The sequence below is a fragment of the Accipiter gentilis genome, unplaced genomic scaffold, assembly GCF_929443795.1.
Source record: "Accipiter gentilis unplaced genomic scaffold, bAccGen1.1, whole genome shotgun sequence".
Classification (NCBI taxonomy): Eukaryota; Metazoa; Chordata; class Aves; order Accipitriformes; family Accipitridae; genus Astur; species Astur gentilis.
Genome location: NW_026061101.1, coordinates 1,309,106 through 1,322,744, shown reverse-complemented (window position 1 = coordinate 1,322,744; position 13,639 = coordinate 1,309,106). Strand labels below are relative to the sequence as shown.

At 54.4% G+C, this 13,639-nt stretch overlaps 2 protein-coding genes across 2 annotated transcripts in view; both read right to left on the bottom strand.

The window, feature by feature from the left end:
* Window positions 1–6,458, bottom strand: part of LOC126037438 (E3 ubiquitin-protein ligase TRIM7-like) — a 37,204-nt gene extending 30,746 nt beyond the window's left edge. Inside the window, exon 1 of the mRNA XM_049797754.1 lies at window positions 6,144–6,458. The gene's annotated coding sequence lies outside the window, so the exon portion shown is untranslated. The remainder of the gene's footprint in view (window positions 1–6,143) is intronic.
* LOC126037423 (E3 ubiquitin-protein ligase RBBP6-like) overlaps window positions 4,402–13,639 on the bottom strand; it is a 34,314-nt gene continuing 25,076 nt past the window's right edge. The window contains 5 exon segments of the mRNA XM_049797721.1: window positions 4,402–4,931; window positions 5,433–6,095; window positions 6,160–6,404; window positions 10,874–11,018; window positions 13,433–13,632. Coding sequence (XP_049653678.1) covers window positions 4,402–4,931; window positions 5,433–6,095; window positions 6,160–6,404; window positions 10,874–11,018; window positions 13,433–13,632 — 1,783 coding nt within the window.

Here is a 13,639-nt window from a genome sequence, read left to right as displayed (position 1 = left end):
AACGCACCCCCAGAGGTTTTGTCTGTTCACCTGGAGCTGCGGAGAAGGTGTCTGTGTGGGTGAGGACAATCTGCTTTCTCCCTTTATTTTTTACGCCTCAGTAAAAACACTGCAAGATTCAGACTAGAGGACAGCACGGAATTCAAAGGGTAAGCGACCAAGAAGGCTCCAACCACACATTTTCACCTGATTGCCTTAAAAACCCCTGAGTTTGGATTCCGATTGCCCACTTCAGCCTGGAATAGGCCCATTCCTCATCTGAAAGCTACTGCATGCTGGCTGAGGACAGACACAATCCATACAGAGAGCAACGAGAGCTCATCCCTGCGCTCCCCTCAGTCACATTTCCTTGGAAAACTTCTTTGACGGGTTGTTTGAAAACCTGTAACTGCAAGAACCAGGAAGAAAACTTCCCTGACGGGTTGACTGGAATTTCCCAGCTGTGGTAAAACCACCGTCCCGCCGTACTTCCATTTCACAAGAGCCAGCAGCACAGCTTGCGTGGGGGGAAGGCACCAGGAAGACCTTGGGGCCGAGAAACGAGCACAAGCATCTGCCAAGGGAGCTGCGTCCAACCAGGAGCGCTCCCCATTGCTTCTCTGACAACAAAGCCCCGGTGAGTGCTCCACCAGGAGGGAGAAACAACTTCCACTTCTGCAAATCCCTGTTGATGAAAGACTGCCAACAGAGATGGGGCTGTCCAGGAGCACGAGAACCACATGAAGGCCAGAAGAAAGCCAAGGCACCTGCTCTGACCGCCCCCCTCCAAAGCGTGGCGGCCTCCTGTCAGAGAGGAGGCAACTCTACCTTCCCCTGCCCTGCTGGCGTGAAACATCGGTCTCCAGATGTCAGGGCTCGGGCTGCCGACACTTGGCGTACCAGCAGGAACGCTTTGGCCTATGTGCCGAGTGTTCCCAGAGCTTTCTGCTGGCCGTTGCACGGCTCACAGCCCAGGAAAGGTGCGTCTCGGGCCACCACCTGCTTTTCAGTTTGCCATCCCGACCAAGCCAAGCTGTGATACAAGAACTTTGGTCCTCCCTGTCTCCCAAGGAAAGCTAGAGATGGCTTGATCACCATCGAGCTCCTGTGGGATAGAAAGAAAACTTGTCAGGCAGCAGGCGCATCCTGTTGTGTAGGCTTTGAACTAGCCTGGTGAAAAAGCTGAACAGCAGATTATGCTACGTAAGAGAAAGCTCCTACGTGAAGATGGCTTTGAAGACACGTGCAAGAGAACTTGACCGACAGTGACCTTGCCTATGCAGGTGGGTCTACTGTTAGAAGAGACCAGACAGAAACGAGCTGAAAGTGGCAAAGTTGCAACAAAATAGTGCAAACACAGCTAATAAATAGGCATTTAGTGTGCTTGCATGCGGGAGTTGTGTGGACAAACACTCAAAAGTGAATGGTAACAGGTGATCTCACGGCCAAAGCCAAGAGGGTTTTTTAGACTGTAAAAATGAATAGTGAGTAGCCTTAAGATTGCATATAAGGAGTCAAGCATTCTTATGGGGGATACTTCTCAGGCTCCCAGCTGAGAGGCACCTTTATGGCTGACAATAAAAAGGGGGTTCATCTAGTGTGTACATCTGCTACCTTCTTTCCTGTACCCACACGTGAACTCAAAGAGAAGAAAAGCGCAAGCAAATCCATTTCGGTAAAAGTTGAGGTCAACATTTAAACAACCAAAACTCTGAACAGTTATGCTGGCCCTGCCTTACATCTTGATTGTACCTTCCTTTGACCTCTAACTAAGCACATTCCCTTCTACCCACAGTCTTTCCTCCCAGACACACAGCTCTCTTACATAAGAAACATAAGCTACAAAAGAAAAAAATAACTGCTTTGGTGAAGACCAAAACACCCATCATTTTCTCAAACTCTTCACTGCCCCATCTGACAGTCAAGGGACAGGATCTCCTAAAGGCTCTTGCATAGGCACTGCCCTGAAAAACCCCCACTGCTTCTCTACCAGTGCACACAGAGATTAGCAGGGGTTTCACTTCTGAGTCGATGTAGACAGTTTCTGAATTTAGACAAGTAAACTTTAACGAGGATAACCCTTTGCCTTCCATCTGGCAACCAACAGGGATGCGGACCCGGCAGCACAGATTAGTGCCGGGCACAAACCACCACCCTACACACAGGGAAAGCACGACAAGTCAGATGCAATATCCAGTAATCGCAAAAAATGGCTCTTGACATCAGTTCTCTGTATGATCACGTTAGTTCTTTTACTCAGACACAGAAATCAGAAGTGACGTCTTTGTCTTTTGCTGAAGTAGACTTTCAAGTAGATATTGCCAAAGAATGCAAAAGCAACCAAAAAAAAAGGTTAAAGCAGGTACTTGCATCCTCACTAGCTGCATATCATTGAAGTGTTTCTCACATTCTCTTCTCTACTCTACAGGGTCCCCACTTCAGATGCACTTGAGTTACATTACCGTTAAACACACACCACTAGCAGACATTTCTCTAGACTGAAGGCTGACGGCAGTGTACAAGGACAGCTGTCCTGGGTTTGGCTGGGACAGAGTTCATTCTCTTTCTAGTAGCCGGTAAAGTGTTATGTTTGGGTTCAGCTGGTAACACACTCATTTTTTCAGTTGTTGCTAAGTAGTATTTATACTAAGGCAAGGATTTTCCAGCGTCTCATGCCCAGCCAGCAAGAAGGCTGGAGGGGCACAAGAAGTTGGGCGGGGACACAGCCAGGGTAGCTGTTCCAAACAGGCCAAAGGGGTATTGCATACTGTGTGACGTCATGTGCAGTATATAAAATGCGGGGAGTTGGGCGGGGGCGGGGGGGGCGAGCTGCTGCTTGGGATCTAACTGGGCATCGGTCAGCGAGTGGTGAGCAATTGTACTGTGCATCACTTGTTTTGTAGATTCCAATCCTTTCAATGTTATTAATGTCATTTTATTATTGTTACTATTATCATTAATTAGTTTCTTCTTTTCTGTTCTATTAAACTGTTCTTATCTCAACTCACAAGTTTTTCTTTTTTTCCCCCCAATTCTCTCCCCCATCCTACTGGGTGGGAGGTGGGGGGGGGAAGTGAGCAAGCGGCTGCCTGGTGCTTAGTTGCTGGGTGGGCTTAAACACTGACAACAGTCCTTTCTGGACATCTCACTCCTGGGTAGAAATCCTAGACACTTCCTTTAAGGAAGGAAATCCAGAGAGCTACAATAAGCTTTTTAAACCAAGCACCGCAAATAACAAGCTGTCGTGGTTTAACCCCAGCTGAGACTGACATAAGAACAGTTTAATAGAACAGAAGAGAAGAAACTAATTGATGATAATGATAACAATAATAAAATTGCAATAATGATAATAATAAAGATTGGAATATACAAGTGATGCACAAGGCAATTGCTCACCACACACCGACTGACACCCAGTTAGTCCCCAAGTGGCAACTCCTCCCACCCCCACTCCCCCCAGCTTATATACTGGGCATGACATCACATGGTAGGGAATACCCCGGTAGCCACTTTGGCTCAGCTGCCCTGGCTGTGCCCTCTCCCAACTTCTTGTGCCCCTCCAGCCTTCTTGCTGACTGGGCATGAGAAGCTGGAAAATCCTTGCCTTAGCATAAATACTACTTAGCAACAACTGAAAAAATCAGTGTGTTACCAGCTGAACCCAAACAATCCTTCCGTCCGCTTGCATCATCAACTAAACGCCATTGGCTATCAGGAGAGGGGCTTTGTCTTTCCGTACAGCGCGATATCTTCCAGCCGCCTGGCCCTAACTACCTACATTTCCCCCCTCCCTATGCGTATTTAAATTGCCTGAAATATAACAATCTTAAAAGAATATGCATATCACAACCTTGTATAGAAAACATAACAACCTTAAAAAGTATGTACATCACAAACTTGAATAGAAAACGTAAGGCACACTAAACAAGAGGTAGCTGGGGGGTAACTGGGAGTAACAGGGTATAACTGGGGATAGCCAAAGGAAATTTTGAACAGGAACATTTTTAGAACAGTTGTCGGCATTTTACCAACATGATGTTAACCTTTTCTAGCCGGCTCTTAACAAACGACACGAGCCTATTCAATATACCGGGTCCGAGAATCAATGCTACCACGATCATTTGATAGGAAAATCAAGACCACACAAAGGCATCGCAGCTCCCTCCCATGGGGGCTACGTCGTCGTTGTTTGGTTTCTGCCAGTGTGGAATTCTCAGGTGCTGACAGGATGCTTGTCAGCTTGCCCTCCTCTCTTGCCACCGGGGTGTACGGCTTAGGAGGACGTCCGATAATCTGGTCCTGTGGATAAAAACTCACAGCTTTCATTAGTTTTATTCTGGAGGTCCGGTTTAATGGACTTAAGCGGACGCCACTTAACTCTGCCATCTTTTCTGATAGCAGCATATCCTCGCCCTGTCAGGACTAGCCTCCACCCTGCTTAATCATGTCCGCGATACTTGACCCCACTGGCAGCGATCGTAGGATTTCTTTGGTTGCTGAATTACACTGCTGACGTAAACATTCTGCTACGACCGGGCCTTTTGCCTCCGCAGGCAGGGCCGAAGAGTCGACCGCTGCTTGGAGACAGTCCACAAATTGCGTAAAGCTCTCGCTTTCACTTTGTTTTATTGTGGACCATGGCGATGGCTGGGCAATAACTCTAGAGGCTGTGCGGATAGCTTCTCCGGCCGCACGAGTAGTTGTCATAACTCCACGGGCCCGCAGGCCCTGGGCCTGTGCCTGGGGGGTGATCATTGTTGGGTCCGTACCCATCAGCCGCTGTAGACTGGAGCCATGTAGCGGGTGATCCGCCCCGGTTACTTGGGCTAGTCTTCTCGCACAGTTCTCCTCCCATTCTTGTTTAAAAACAATCATCCCTGCCCCGTCCAAGATCAGTCTACAAGCTTGTTTTAGATCGAACGGGAGCACGTCATCTCCCCCGAAAACACCACCTGTGAGGGTGGAGACCATGGCAGAATTAAGCCCTTTATCCGCGACTGCCTTGACAATCGCTTGTATGTCCTTAGGGTTTATGGGCGAGGGAACCCTCTGTCCCCCATCCGTCACCGGGAACGCTAGCACGGCTGATGGGGCCCAGTCGGCACACGCCATCTTTATCTTCCTCCAGTCCGGGAGAGGGATTTCTCCCCCTCGCGGTTTATCTTTAGTTTGGCTCTTAACTCTCTTTCTTTCCGTTTCATCTCCCTCTGAATTTGAATCGGTTGCGAGCCACCCGTCCGGGCCAGTGTCTGCTCCGGAGTCGCAACTCGACTGACTAGTTGCTTCCGGTTTCCCGTGCCTTTTTGCCGGGCTCCGGCCCCGCCCGCTACCCTTGCGGGCGGGCCGCTCCCTCCCTCGTGGCTCGCCCCTCCTCCTTGGTTCACCCTTCCCTCTGGGCTTGCACCGCCCTCTTGGCTCGCCCCGCCCTCTGCTCCGCCAGGGGTTTGCCCTACAAGGGCATTTTTCCAGACGGCCGCCCTGATTGGCTTTCCGCCCTTCGCTCGCGCTCCCCTCCCCTTCCCGGTCACTCCCACCGCCTTTCTCGTTCTCGCCCTCCTCCTCGTCCCATCCATGTGCGCCCGTCAATGCCCGCGTTTCCTCCCTGTTCCCGCCACAGGCAGCCTCGCCCCGCCCTCCTCCTTTGTGCTCGGCGCCATTTTGGGGGGCGTAGGGCGGTGCTTTAGCCCAGACTTCCCCAGAGTCTGCTTTTTCCGCGGCGCCCCTGGCCTCCTCAGCTAGCCCACCCCAGAAGGATTTAGCTCGTTTCTGTCCCTTCGTAAGTGGGTCGGGGTTCGGGAGCTGAGGGGACGCGTCACCCTCTTGTAGATCTTTAGGCTCAGCAGAATCGTTGTCAGCTGGGGGGTGCAAAGTCTGCGGGGCTGCCCCGACTCCCAGTTTCGGGGTGGACAACAAGCAGTTCTTTGCTGCCCGCCAGGTAGCCTGTTCTGGTACAGCCTTCTGCAGGGCTTGTACAACTTTCCCCCACGACTTGAGGTTTTTTCCACAACCCGAGGACATCGTCTCCTCGGCTAACGCTTTAGTGCATTTATCCCGTGCTTCGGGGCGGAGAATATCCACCGGATCATCAATGACCCCAATTTGCAAAAGCCTCGCAACTGCGAGAGTAAAATCTTTGGGTTTACAATCGATACCCCACTGCTTACGTAACTGTGATACGACCTTCACAAGGGCTTCCATCCTCCTTGTTGGTCCGGGAGCGTCCTCCCCGCCGGGCTGCTCCTGCCGCTCCGGCCGCCGTCCACCCGTCCAGGCGACGATTCCCGGGTTTCGGCACCACTTGTCGCCTTAAGAGGGCGCGGCGACCTGGTTCAGGAACGGCGCGGCGACCAACCCCAGGTCGCTCCGCTCGGTCGGTCCACCAGCTCGCAGACACCAACGTGGTGGACGGCAAAGGGCGCTTATTGCTGCGTAACACGGCATTATATAACTTGGGGTTACAACATCACTTCCGTCCGCTTGCATCATCAACTAAACGCCATTGGCTATCAGGAGAGGGGCTTTGTCTTTCCGGACAGCGCGATATCTTCCGGCCGCCTGGCCCTAACTACCTACACGAGGGCGGCCGCCTGTACCTGCAGGCAGGTGGTGGAGTGTGTGCAGCGTGAGTGAGCGGTGGTTTGTGTGGCTGTTGAATGGGTTCGGGCCTTAAATGAGTCCAACGTGCTACGCCTGGTTCCTTCTTCCTTGCAGGTGGTCTTTAGAGCGGAAACAGGTTTTTTTAAAAGCAAAACCAACAAGCACACAAACAAAAACACAGCTGGGTAAGCTTTTTCCCCCCAGCTGGCCTTTTTTCCCCCCGTCCTGAACACTCTGCAAGGTGGTGACTGTCACCAATGTCAGGGCGCAGGACTGGGCCCCAGGCAGGGCTTTTGCAGGCAGCACATTTCTCGAGGCTCCTGGGGAGTGCTCAAGAAATGGGGGCAGCTGCCCAGCATTGCTCTTTGTGGTCCCTCCCCATCACTCTCTATCCAGCCCCCTGCCCCCAGTTCTTATGCCTCCCGCTCTCTCTTTAGTCCATCGCTGTTTTCTTCCTCTTTCTTTCTTTCTCTGACTCCCTGCCTGTATTTTCTAATCCCTCTCCGTCTGTCCTAGAGCCCCGTGCTATTTTTTCCTTTCTCCGCACCTCTCTGTCCCGCTCCCTGTACAAGGAAGGAAGGAAAATGACGGTACGGCCACGCAGAGCGTGTGTGCGCACGTGCAGGGCCGTGTACCTAGGAAGCCTCGTGTTGTAAGAGCTGCAAGGCACCAGCGTGTTCTCTTGGGTGGAGGACAGTCGAGTGAGTGGAGCTACAGAAGAGGAAGGGAGGAAAGGACAGACAGATGAGGGAAAGAAGTGCCTGAACTCTAAACTTTGCCTGGCAGGGCAGAGAGCAGGAACTCGGGCGAGTCCTGGGCCCTTGGGGTCACGTCACCCCTCTTCTGTGTCCCAGTCCCTCCCTGCCCCGTCCCCGTTCCCTCCGCGTAAGTGTTTTTGCTCCCCGGTTGTCACGTCCCACCTGTGGGGAGGGGGGAAGGGACCGAGATCTGCAAAACCCCTCCGTGTGGATTAAGGTGAGGTTACACTCCAGGTCCACACACAGACACCCACTTTGAGGGGAGAAGCCTAGAGAACGAATATTCTGTCAACATTGGCCCCCTCACAGGTCTAGCTTCTACCGAAGCGATGTGGCTCTCTGGGAAACCAAGGTTAAGGCCTTGCCTTAACAACTTGAAGAGAAAGGGGGGTGGGGGGAGAGAGCTCACCAGCCCCGGCTCCAGCGTCGCAACTGCCAGCCGGGGAATTCGGTGTCGGGAGGGAGTGAGACAGGGTGTTTCTCACTCCTGCCTGCCCCTGTTTGTCGGCCCCAGGTCCTGGCCTTCTGGAAGCTTCTCCCGCCCCTGTTCCAGGAGTGGCCGAGACCCCCGTCAGTCAGGAGAAGGGACGCCGGGCCCCTCCCCGCGACGTCCATGTTGGGTCTCTCGGGGCATTGCCCAGGCTCTCAGGACAGTCCCTTGGGGCTCGACCCTCACACCTGGACCTCTCCTCCTCTCTGGGACGGGGCTCTGCTCCCTGACCCCCCTTTCCCTCTCCTCCAAGGCTCTCTCTTCCTCTGCCACCCCACCTCTCCCTGGACTTGCCTCGGCTTTTCCCTCTTTCCTGCTCCCCGGCCCTCGCTCTTGCCGTCTCTCTCTGTCCTGCAGGCCGTCACAGCTTCGCCCTTCTCCACCGCTTTCTCCTGATCGGCACCCCTCTCTTCTGTCCCATCATCTCTCTGGCCTGTTCCCTGCCCTGAACCTGAACCCCACCCCCCCGGCCCAGGACCCCCGAAATCCTCTCGGGCCCCTGCCATCCCCAGCATCCCCCCCCAGTGGGACCCCCATGTCCCCAGCACCGTCACAGCCCCCAGTGTCCTCATTCCCCGCCATGACGCAGGTGCCCTCCCCTCCCGCCATGACACGGTGTCCTTGTCCCCCCCAAATGTCCTTGGGTCCCCTCCTGCCCCCCGACGGTGTCCCCCAGGACATGGTGTCCCCTGTGCCCCTCCGTCCATGGTGGCACTGTCCCCATGTCCCCACAGCCACAGCGTCCCCATGCCGGCATTGTCCGCAGGGCATGCTGTCCCCCATGTCCCCATCCCCAGGGTGCTGTCCCCAGGGTGGTGTCCCCCATGTCCCCATCCCCAGGGTGGTGTCCCTTGCCCTGGGGTAGGGTCTCCCCAGGCTGTCCCCGTGCCCAGGCTGTCCCCAGGGTGTCCCCCCCCAGTGTCTCCGTGTCCCCAGGTGGGGGAGATCAGCTTGCTCTTCCCTAGGGGGGGTGGGCTCTTGGTGGCAGCGCATGGCACTGGTGGCCCTGCAGGACGTGGGTGCTGCGGGGGCGGTCCCATGGGTGCTGGGGGGACATCGGGGGGGGGGGGTCCCATGGCTGCTGGAGGATGCCCACCTCTGCTCCCTGCATGCCCGCTGCATCACCCTCAACCCTGAGGACCTGCAGCTGGCCTGGTGCCAGCAGGGGCTGGAGGTGGGGGTGGTCTGAGGGACACCCCCACCCACTGCAGGCAACCCAATACATGGGTGTTGTTGAACTGCCCCCCCGGGGGGTTGCTGTTGCTGCTGGGGTGGGTCTAGCAGGGGGGCCATGGGTGCTGGGGGGACATTGGGGGGTCCTATGGGTGCTGGGGGGACCTCTGAGGGGGTGCTACGGGTGCTGGGGGGGGACCCTACGTGCCAGGAAGGGGGCCTGGGGTGGGGCCGTGGGTGCTGAGCGGGTCTTATGGGAGATGGGGGGGGTCCCCAGGGTGCTGAGAGGGCTAAAGGAGGGACCCATGGGTGCGGGGCGGGGTTTGGGGCACCTCTCCCTTGGGGGTGCAGTTTGGGGGGGATGGGGGTACTGAGGGGGTAATGGAGGGTGTGGCTGGGGGCGTGACTTCAAAGGGGTGTGGCTTCCCGGGTCCCCCCTCGAATATAGGCACTCCTCCGGGGTGCACCCCATGCTGCCCCCCCCAGGAATGGCAGTCGCGCTGCTGCTGCTGGTAAAGGGTGGGGGGGGCAGGGGCCCGCAGGGCGCTGCACCTCCACCGCCTCACCTGCCGACACGGGCCGTCCTGCGCGTGTGCCTGGGGGGGGCAGTGAGTTTGGGGGGCACCCCAAAACTGACACCCTCCACCCGAACCCCCAAACCTGCCCCTGGACCCCCCCCAAACCACAACTTACCCCTTGGGGACCCCCAGACACTGATTCCCCCCCAGCCACCCCCAAACCTGCCTCGGGACCCCGACCCCTCCCCAATCCCCTTAGAGACCCTGAAATCACCCTTAGAGCCCCTCCCATCCCCCTCGGGTGCCCCAAAACCCTCTTAAGGAACCCCAATATCCCCTCAGAACCCCGCAACATTCCCTTAAGTGTCCCCCAATATCCCCAATACCCCCTTAGGGACCCCCAAAGCTCCCTTAGTGCCCCACCCTAGCACGCCCCAATATCCTCTCTAGGGACCCCAGTACCATCTTGGGACCCTCAAACCCTCTTAGGGACCCCAAACCCCCTTAGGCTCCCCAAAACCCTCTTAGGACCCCCAATGCCACCCATGGGGACACCAAAACTCCCTTAAAAGCCCCTTATATCTCCCTGGGACACCTCAATACCCTCTTAACGTCCCCTGTATTCCTCTGGGCCACCCCAAAACCCCTTCAGGGTCCCCAAACCCCTGCTTAGGGCCCCCCAGGACCCCCCTGGAGACACCAACACTCCCCCGAAAATATGCTCTCACATGGGGGGGGCCCTGGACCCCTTGGGGATCCCCTCTGTCCCCTTGGGACACCCCAAAACTCCCTTGGAGACCCCCAAAATATGTCATGCCCCAAAGGGCAGACACTATGTAAATAATTTCTGGGAAATAACATGAATATGTATGACAATTCCGGGAAATGTAATGAGAATATCTGTATATTAGAACAATAGAATCTTTGCTTGCTGTAGGTAGCGGTACGCCCGTTAGAAGAAACTATCCCCCGTGCATCCAGCGCTGCAATAAAGAATGCCTACTTACTAAAACTCCAAACCTGAGTCTTACAGAGTTGCTTTGACTGGCTTTTTACGGTAACACTAGTACCCCCTTGGGGTCCCTCAATACCCCAATGGGGACCCGAAAACCCCCTTCTGACGTGCCCCTCCCAGGAGCTGCGTTCCCATGGGGGGGCCCTCCTGGACCCCTTTCAGGTTTTCCCCTTCTACACCATCGGTCACCTCCTCTTTGGGGAGCTGCCAGGGAACCCGGGCATCTGGGGGGGAACCAGGAATTCCGGGGGACACCCAGGAGTTCGGGGCTGTGTCCTTGGGTGGGGGGACTCTTTGGCTTCTGGGGGGACCCAGGCGTCCGGGCCCCCCCAGCACCCCCAACCTGCGGCCGCCGCCGCCCGGATTCAAACCTCCCGCCGCGTCGCCCCCGTATGACGTCATTTCGGCTCGCCCGCCCGCCCACCGTCCGACCAACAGGCGCCCGCGCGGCCGCTCTGCGCCGCCGGAGGCCGCGTCTCGATGGTGCCCTGGAGGTGCAGAGAGGGGACGGGAGGGGGAGAAGCAGCCGCGGGGTGGCATTAGCATAAATTTGCATGGCTCCTCCCCCAGCCGCAGGGCACCCCGGCGGACCCAGGCGTCCGGACAAGCAGCTCAGAGTTTCTTGACCGGGGAGGTGGGGCAGGGTTCCGCCCCTGTTGCTCCCAGGATGATCCCAGTCTCGCCCAGCATGATTCCAGTTGCCAGCAGCGTAGTCCCAGTTGCTCCCAGTATGAGCCCAGTCTCGCCCCGCATGATCCCAGTTGCTCCCAGGTACCCCAGCATGGTCCCAGGTGCCCCCCAACACAGTCCCACTTGCTCCCAGTTGACCCAGTATGGTCGCAGTTGCCCCCAGCAGGCTCAGAGTCACTCCCATTACAATTCCAGTCACTCCCAATATGATCCCAGTTGCCCCTGCTGTGATCCCAGTTGCTCCCAGTTGCCCCCAGCATGGGCCCACTTGCTCCCAGTGTGATCCCAGTTGCACCCCAGCATCGTCGCAGTTACTCCCAGTTGCTCCCAGCATATCCCACTTGCCCCCAGTGCTCTGCCTGGCCATGGGGCCCCTATAGAGCGACAGAGCCTGGGGCAGGGGCAGGGCAGGGGGCCGTTCTCTAGGGCCCCTACAGGGTGCCTACAGGGCCTGATGGACCCCCCCTCCCCAGCTCTCCCCAGGGCAGCAACTGGTTTCCCTGGAAAGGCTTCGAGTTCTCCGTCCCCTTCACCGAGATGAAGCTGCGGCCGCAGCGCGACCGAGGGGACCCAGGTGTCTGGGGGGGTCCCAGGTGTCCGGGGGGGTCTGCTGGCAAATGACAACAGCTTTCCAAACAAACTGGAACAAGGTTGAAATGTGACAGCTTCGTATTGAACGTTATTCTAAAATAGTCAGGACCAGCTCTGAAGACTGGCTCTCTGTTTGGGGCCACATCCTACCTTTTACAATACAAAAACAAGGCCACTTGGCACAGGAAAAAAACATACCTCTTGGCAGCACCTCCCCACGTCGCATCCGTTCAAAAGATTTAAAGTCCTACCTGTCTTTTCAAAATGAAACTTTTTCAAAATGAAAATGTTATTTTTTGTACGTGTTAGCTACCAGCAAGCTTCTACTGGTACCTTTTTTCTGTCACTAGCCTCTTCTCTGCTCCTGTTCAGCTATCACTGGAAATCTCATCACGTTGGATAGTTTACTGAAAATTTATTGTAACCAAAAAGGGACATAACAGGGCTGTGATGGATTCTGCAAAGCATTTTGCTGCTGCTATTTTATAACAGGTACCACCTTCTTCTGCCAGGCAAGTAAAACAAAATTCAGCTGTGAAAATTTTTGCAGTATACCCCAACCAAAGTAATTAACAATGGTTTAAAATAACATGCCCCAGCAAAACCTTTCATGATACATGGCCACAACTCACAATTCTCTACAAAATGTTCACTTTTATAAAGCTCTGATGTAAAACTCAAATAATCAAGCAGCAATATTTTAAGTGCAGCACAGGGTCTTCCATGTCACTATTTGCAACGCTTGAATTCATTTACATTTTAACAAAATGTAATACCGATGACTTAGGAATTAAGTCATTTTTTTAATGTCCGTCATTCTATGTAGTGACAGATTTCATGTTTTGCTTATCTTTATCTTTGCTCTCCTTCGATTTTTCCTTCTTGTGTTTGTGGTTTTGGCTCTTCTCCAATGCCGTTTCGCTTCCAATGTGTTTCTTATGCTTCTTGTGACTCTTATGCTTCTTGTGCTGCTGCTTCTCTTTTTTCTTTTTCTTTTTCTTGCTGTCTTGACTCTCTCCTGAGCTGGCACTGCTGCTGTGGCTTCGAGGCTGACTCTCAGGAGGCCTTTGACTACAGCTAACACTGGGACGGCTTTGACTTCTGCTTGCTTCAGGCTGGTCAACTGCAGCAGGTGCTGCTGTATCCTCCTTCACCTTATCAGCAGACTTTTCTTTCGGGTCTTTTGGACTTTTTCCTGCAGCTCCCTCATCTTTTGCAGATACATTACTCTCACTGTCATTTTCATTGTGGTCTTTCTTTGCCTTTTCCTCCATGGCTGCTCTGGTTTCTGGGTGATCTTTTGTCACTTTTGGGTGAACTTTCTGTGGGGTACCAAGAACCTTCTCACCCTTTTGAGAGGAAGATGTTTCAACACTGCCTGTCTTGGGCAACTCCTCCTTCACTTTTTTCGCAGGAGGTTCCATTCCAGGAGATTTTTCACGAAATGAAGGAAATCCTTCATTCTCATCTCCTTTTCTTCTCTTCTGGGGTTTTTAATGTTTATTTCCTTTGCCACCTCCCTGTGGATATTCCACTTCCTTCTCTTTTGATTTGGTAGGATCTTTGATGACAGGGCGCGCTCTTCCAGAACATTTTTCAGGGTAATTTCCAGCTCCATTACCAGGTGACCTTGACCTAGAACAATAGTTACGACTCTTCCCTTTGCCTCTTCTTGGATGCGGCCGCGATGGCGAGTAGGAATGCAAATGGGAACGACAAAATGACCGAGAGTGGGAGTGAGAGGGGGAAGAAGCTGATCTTGACTTGGAGTAGGTATAGAAACTTCTAGAGTAAGACGAAGCACTATAAGGAGGCTTGGACCTTAAAA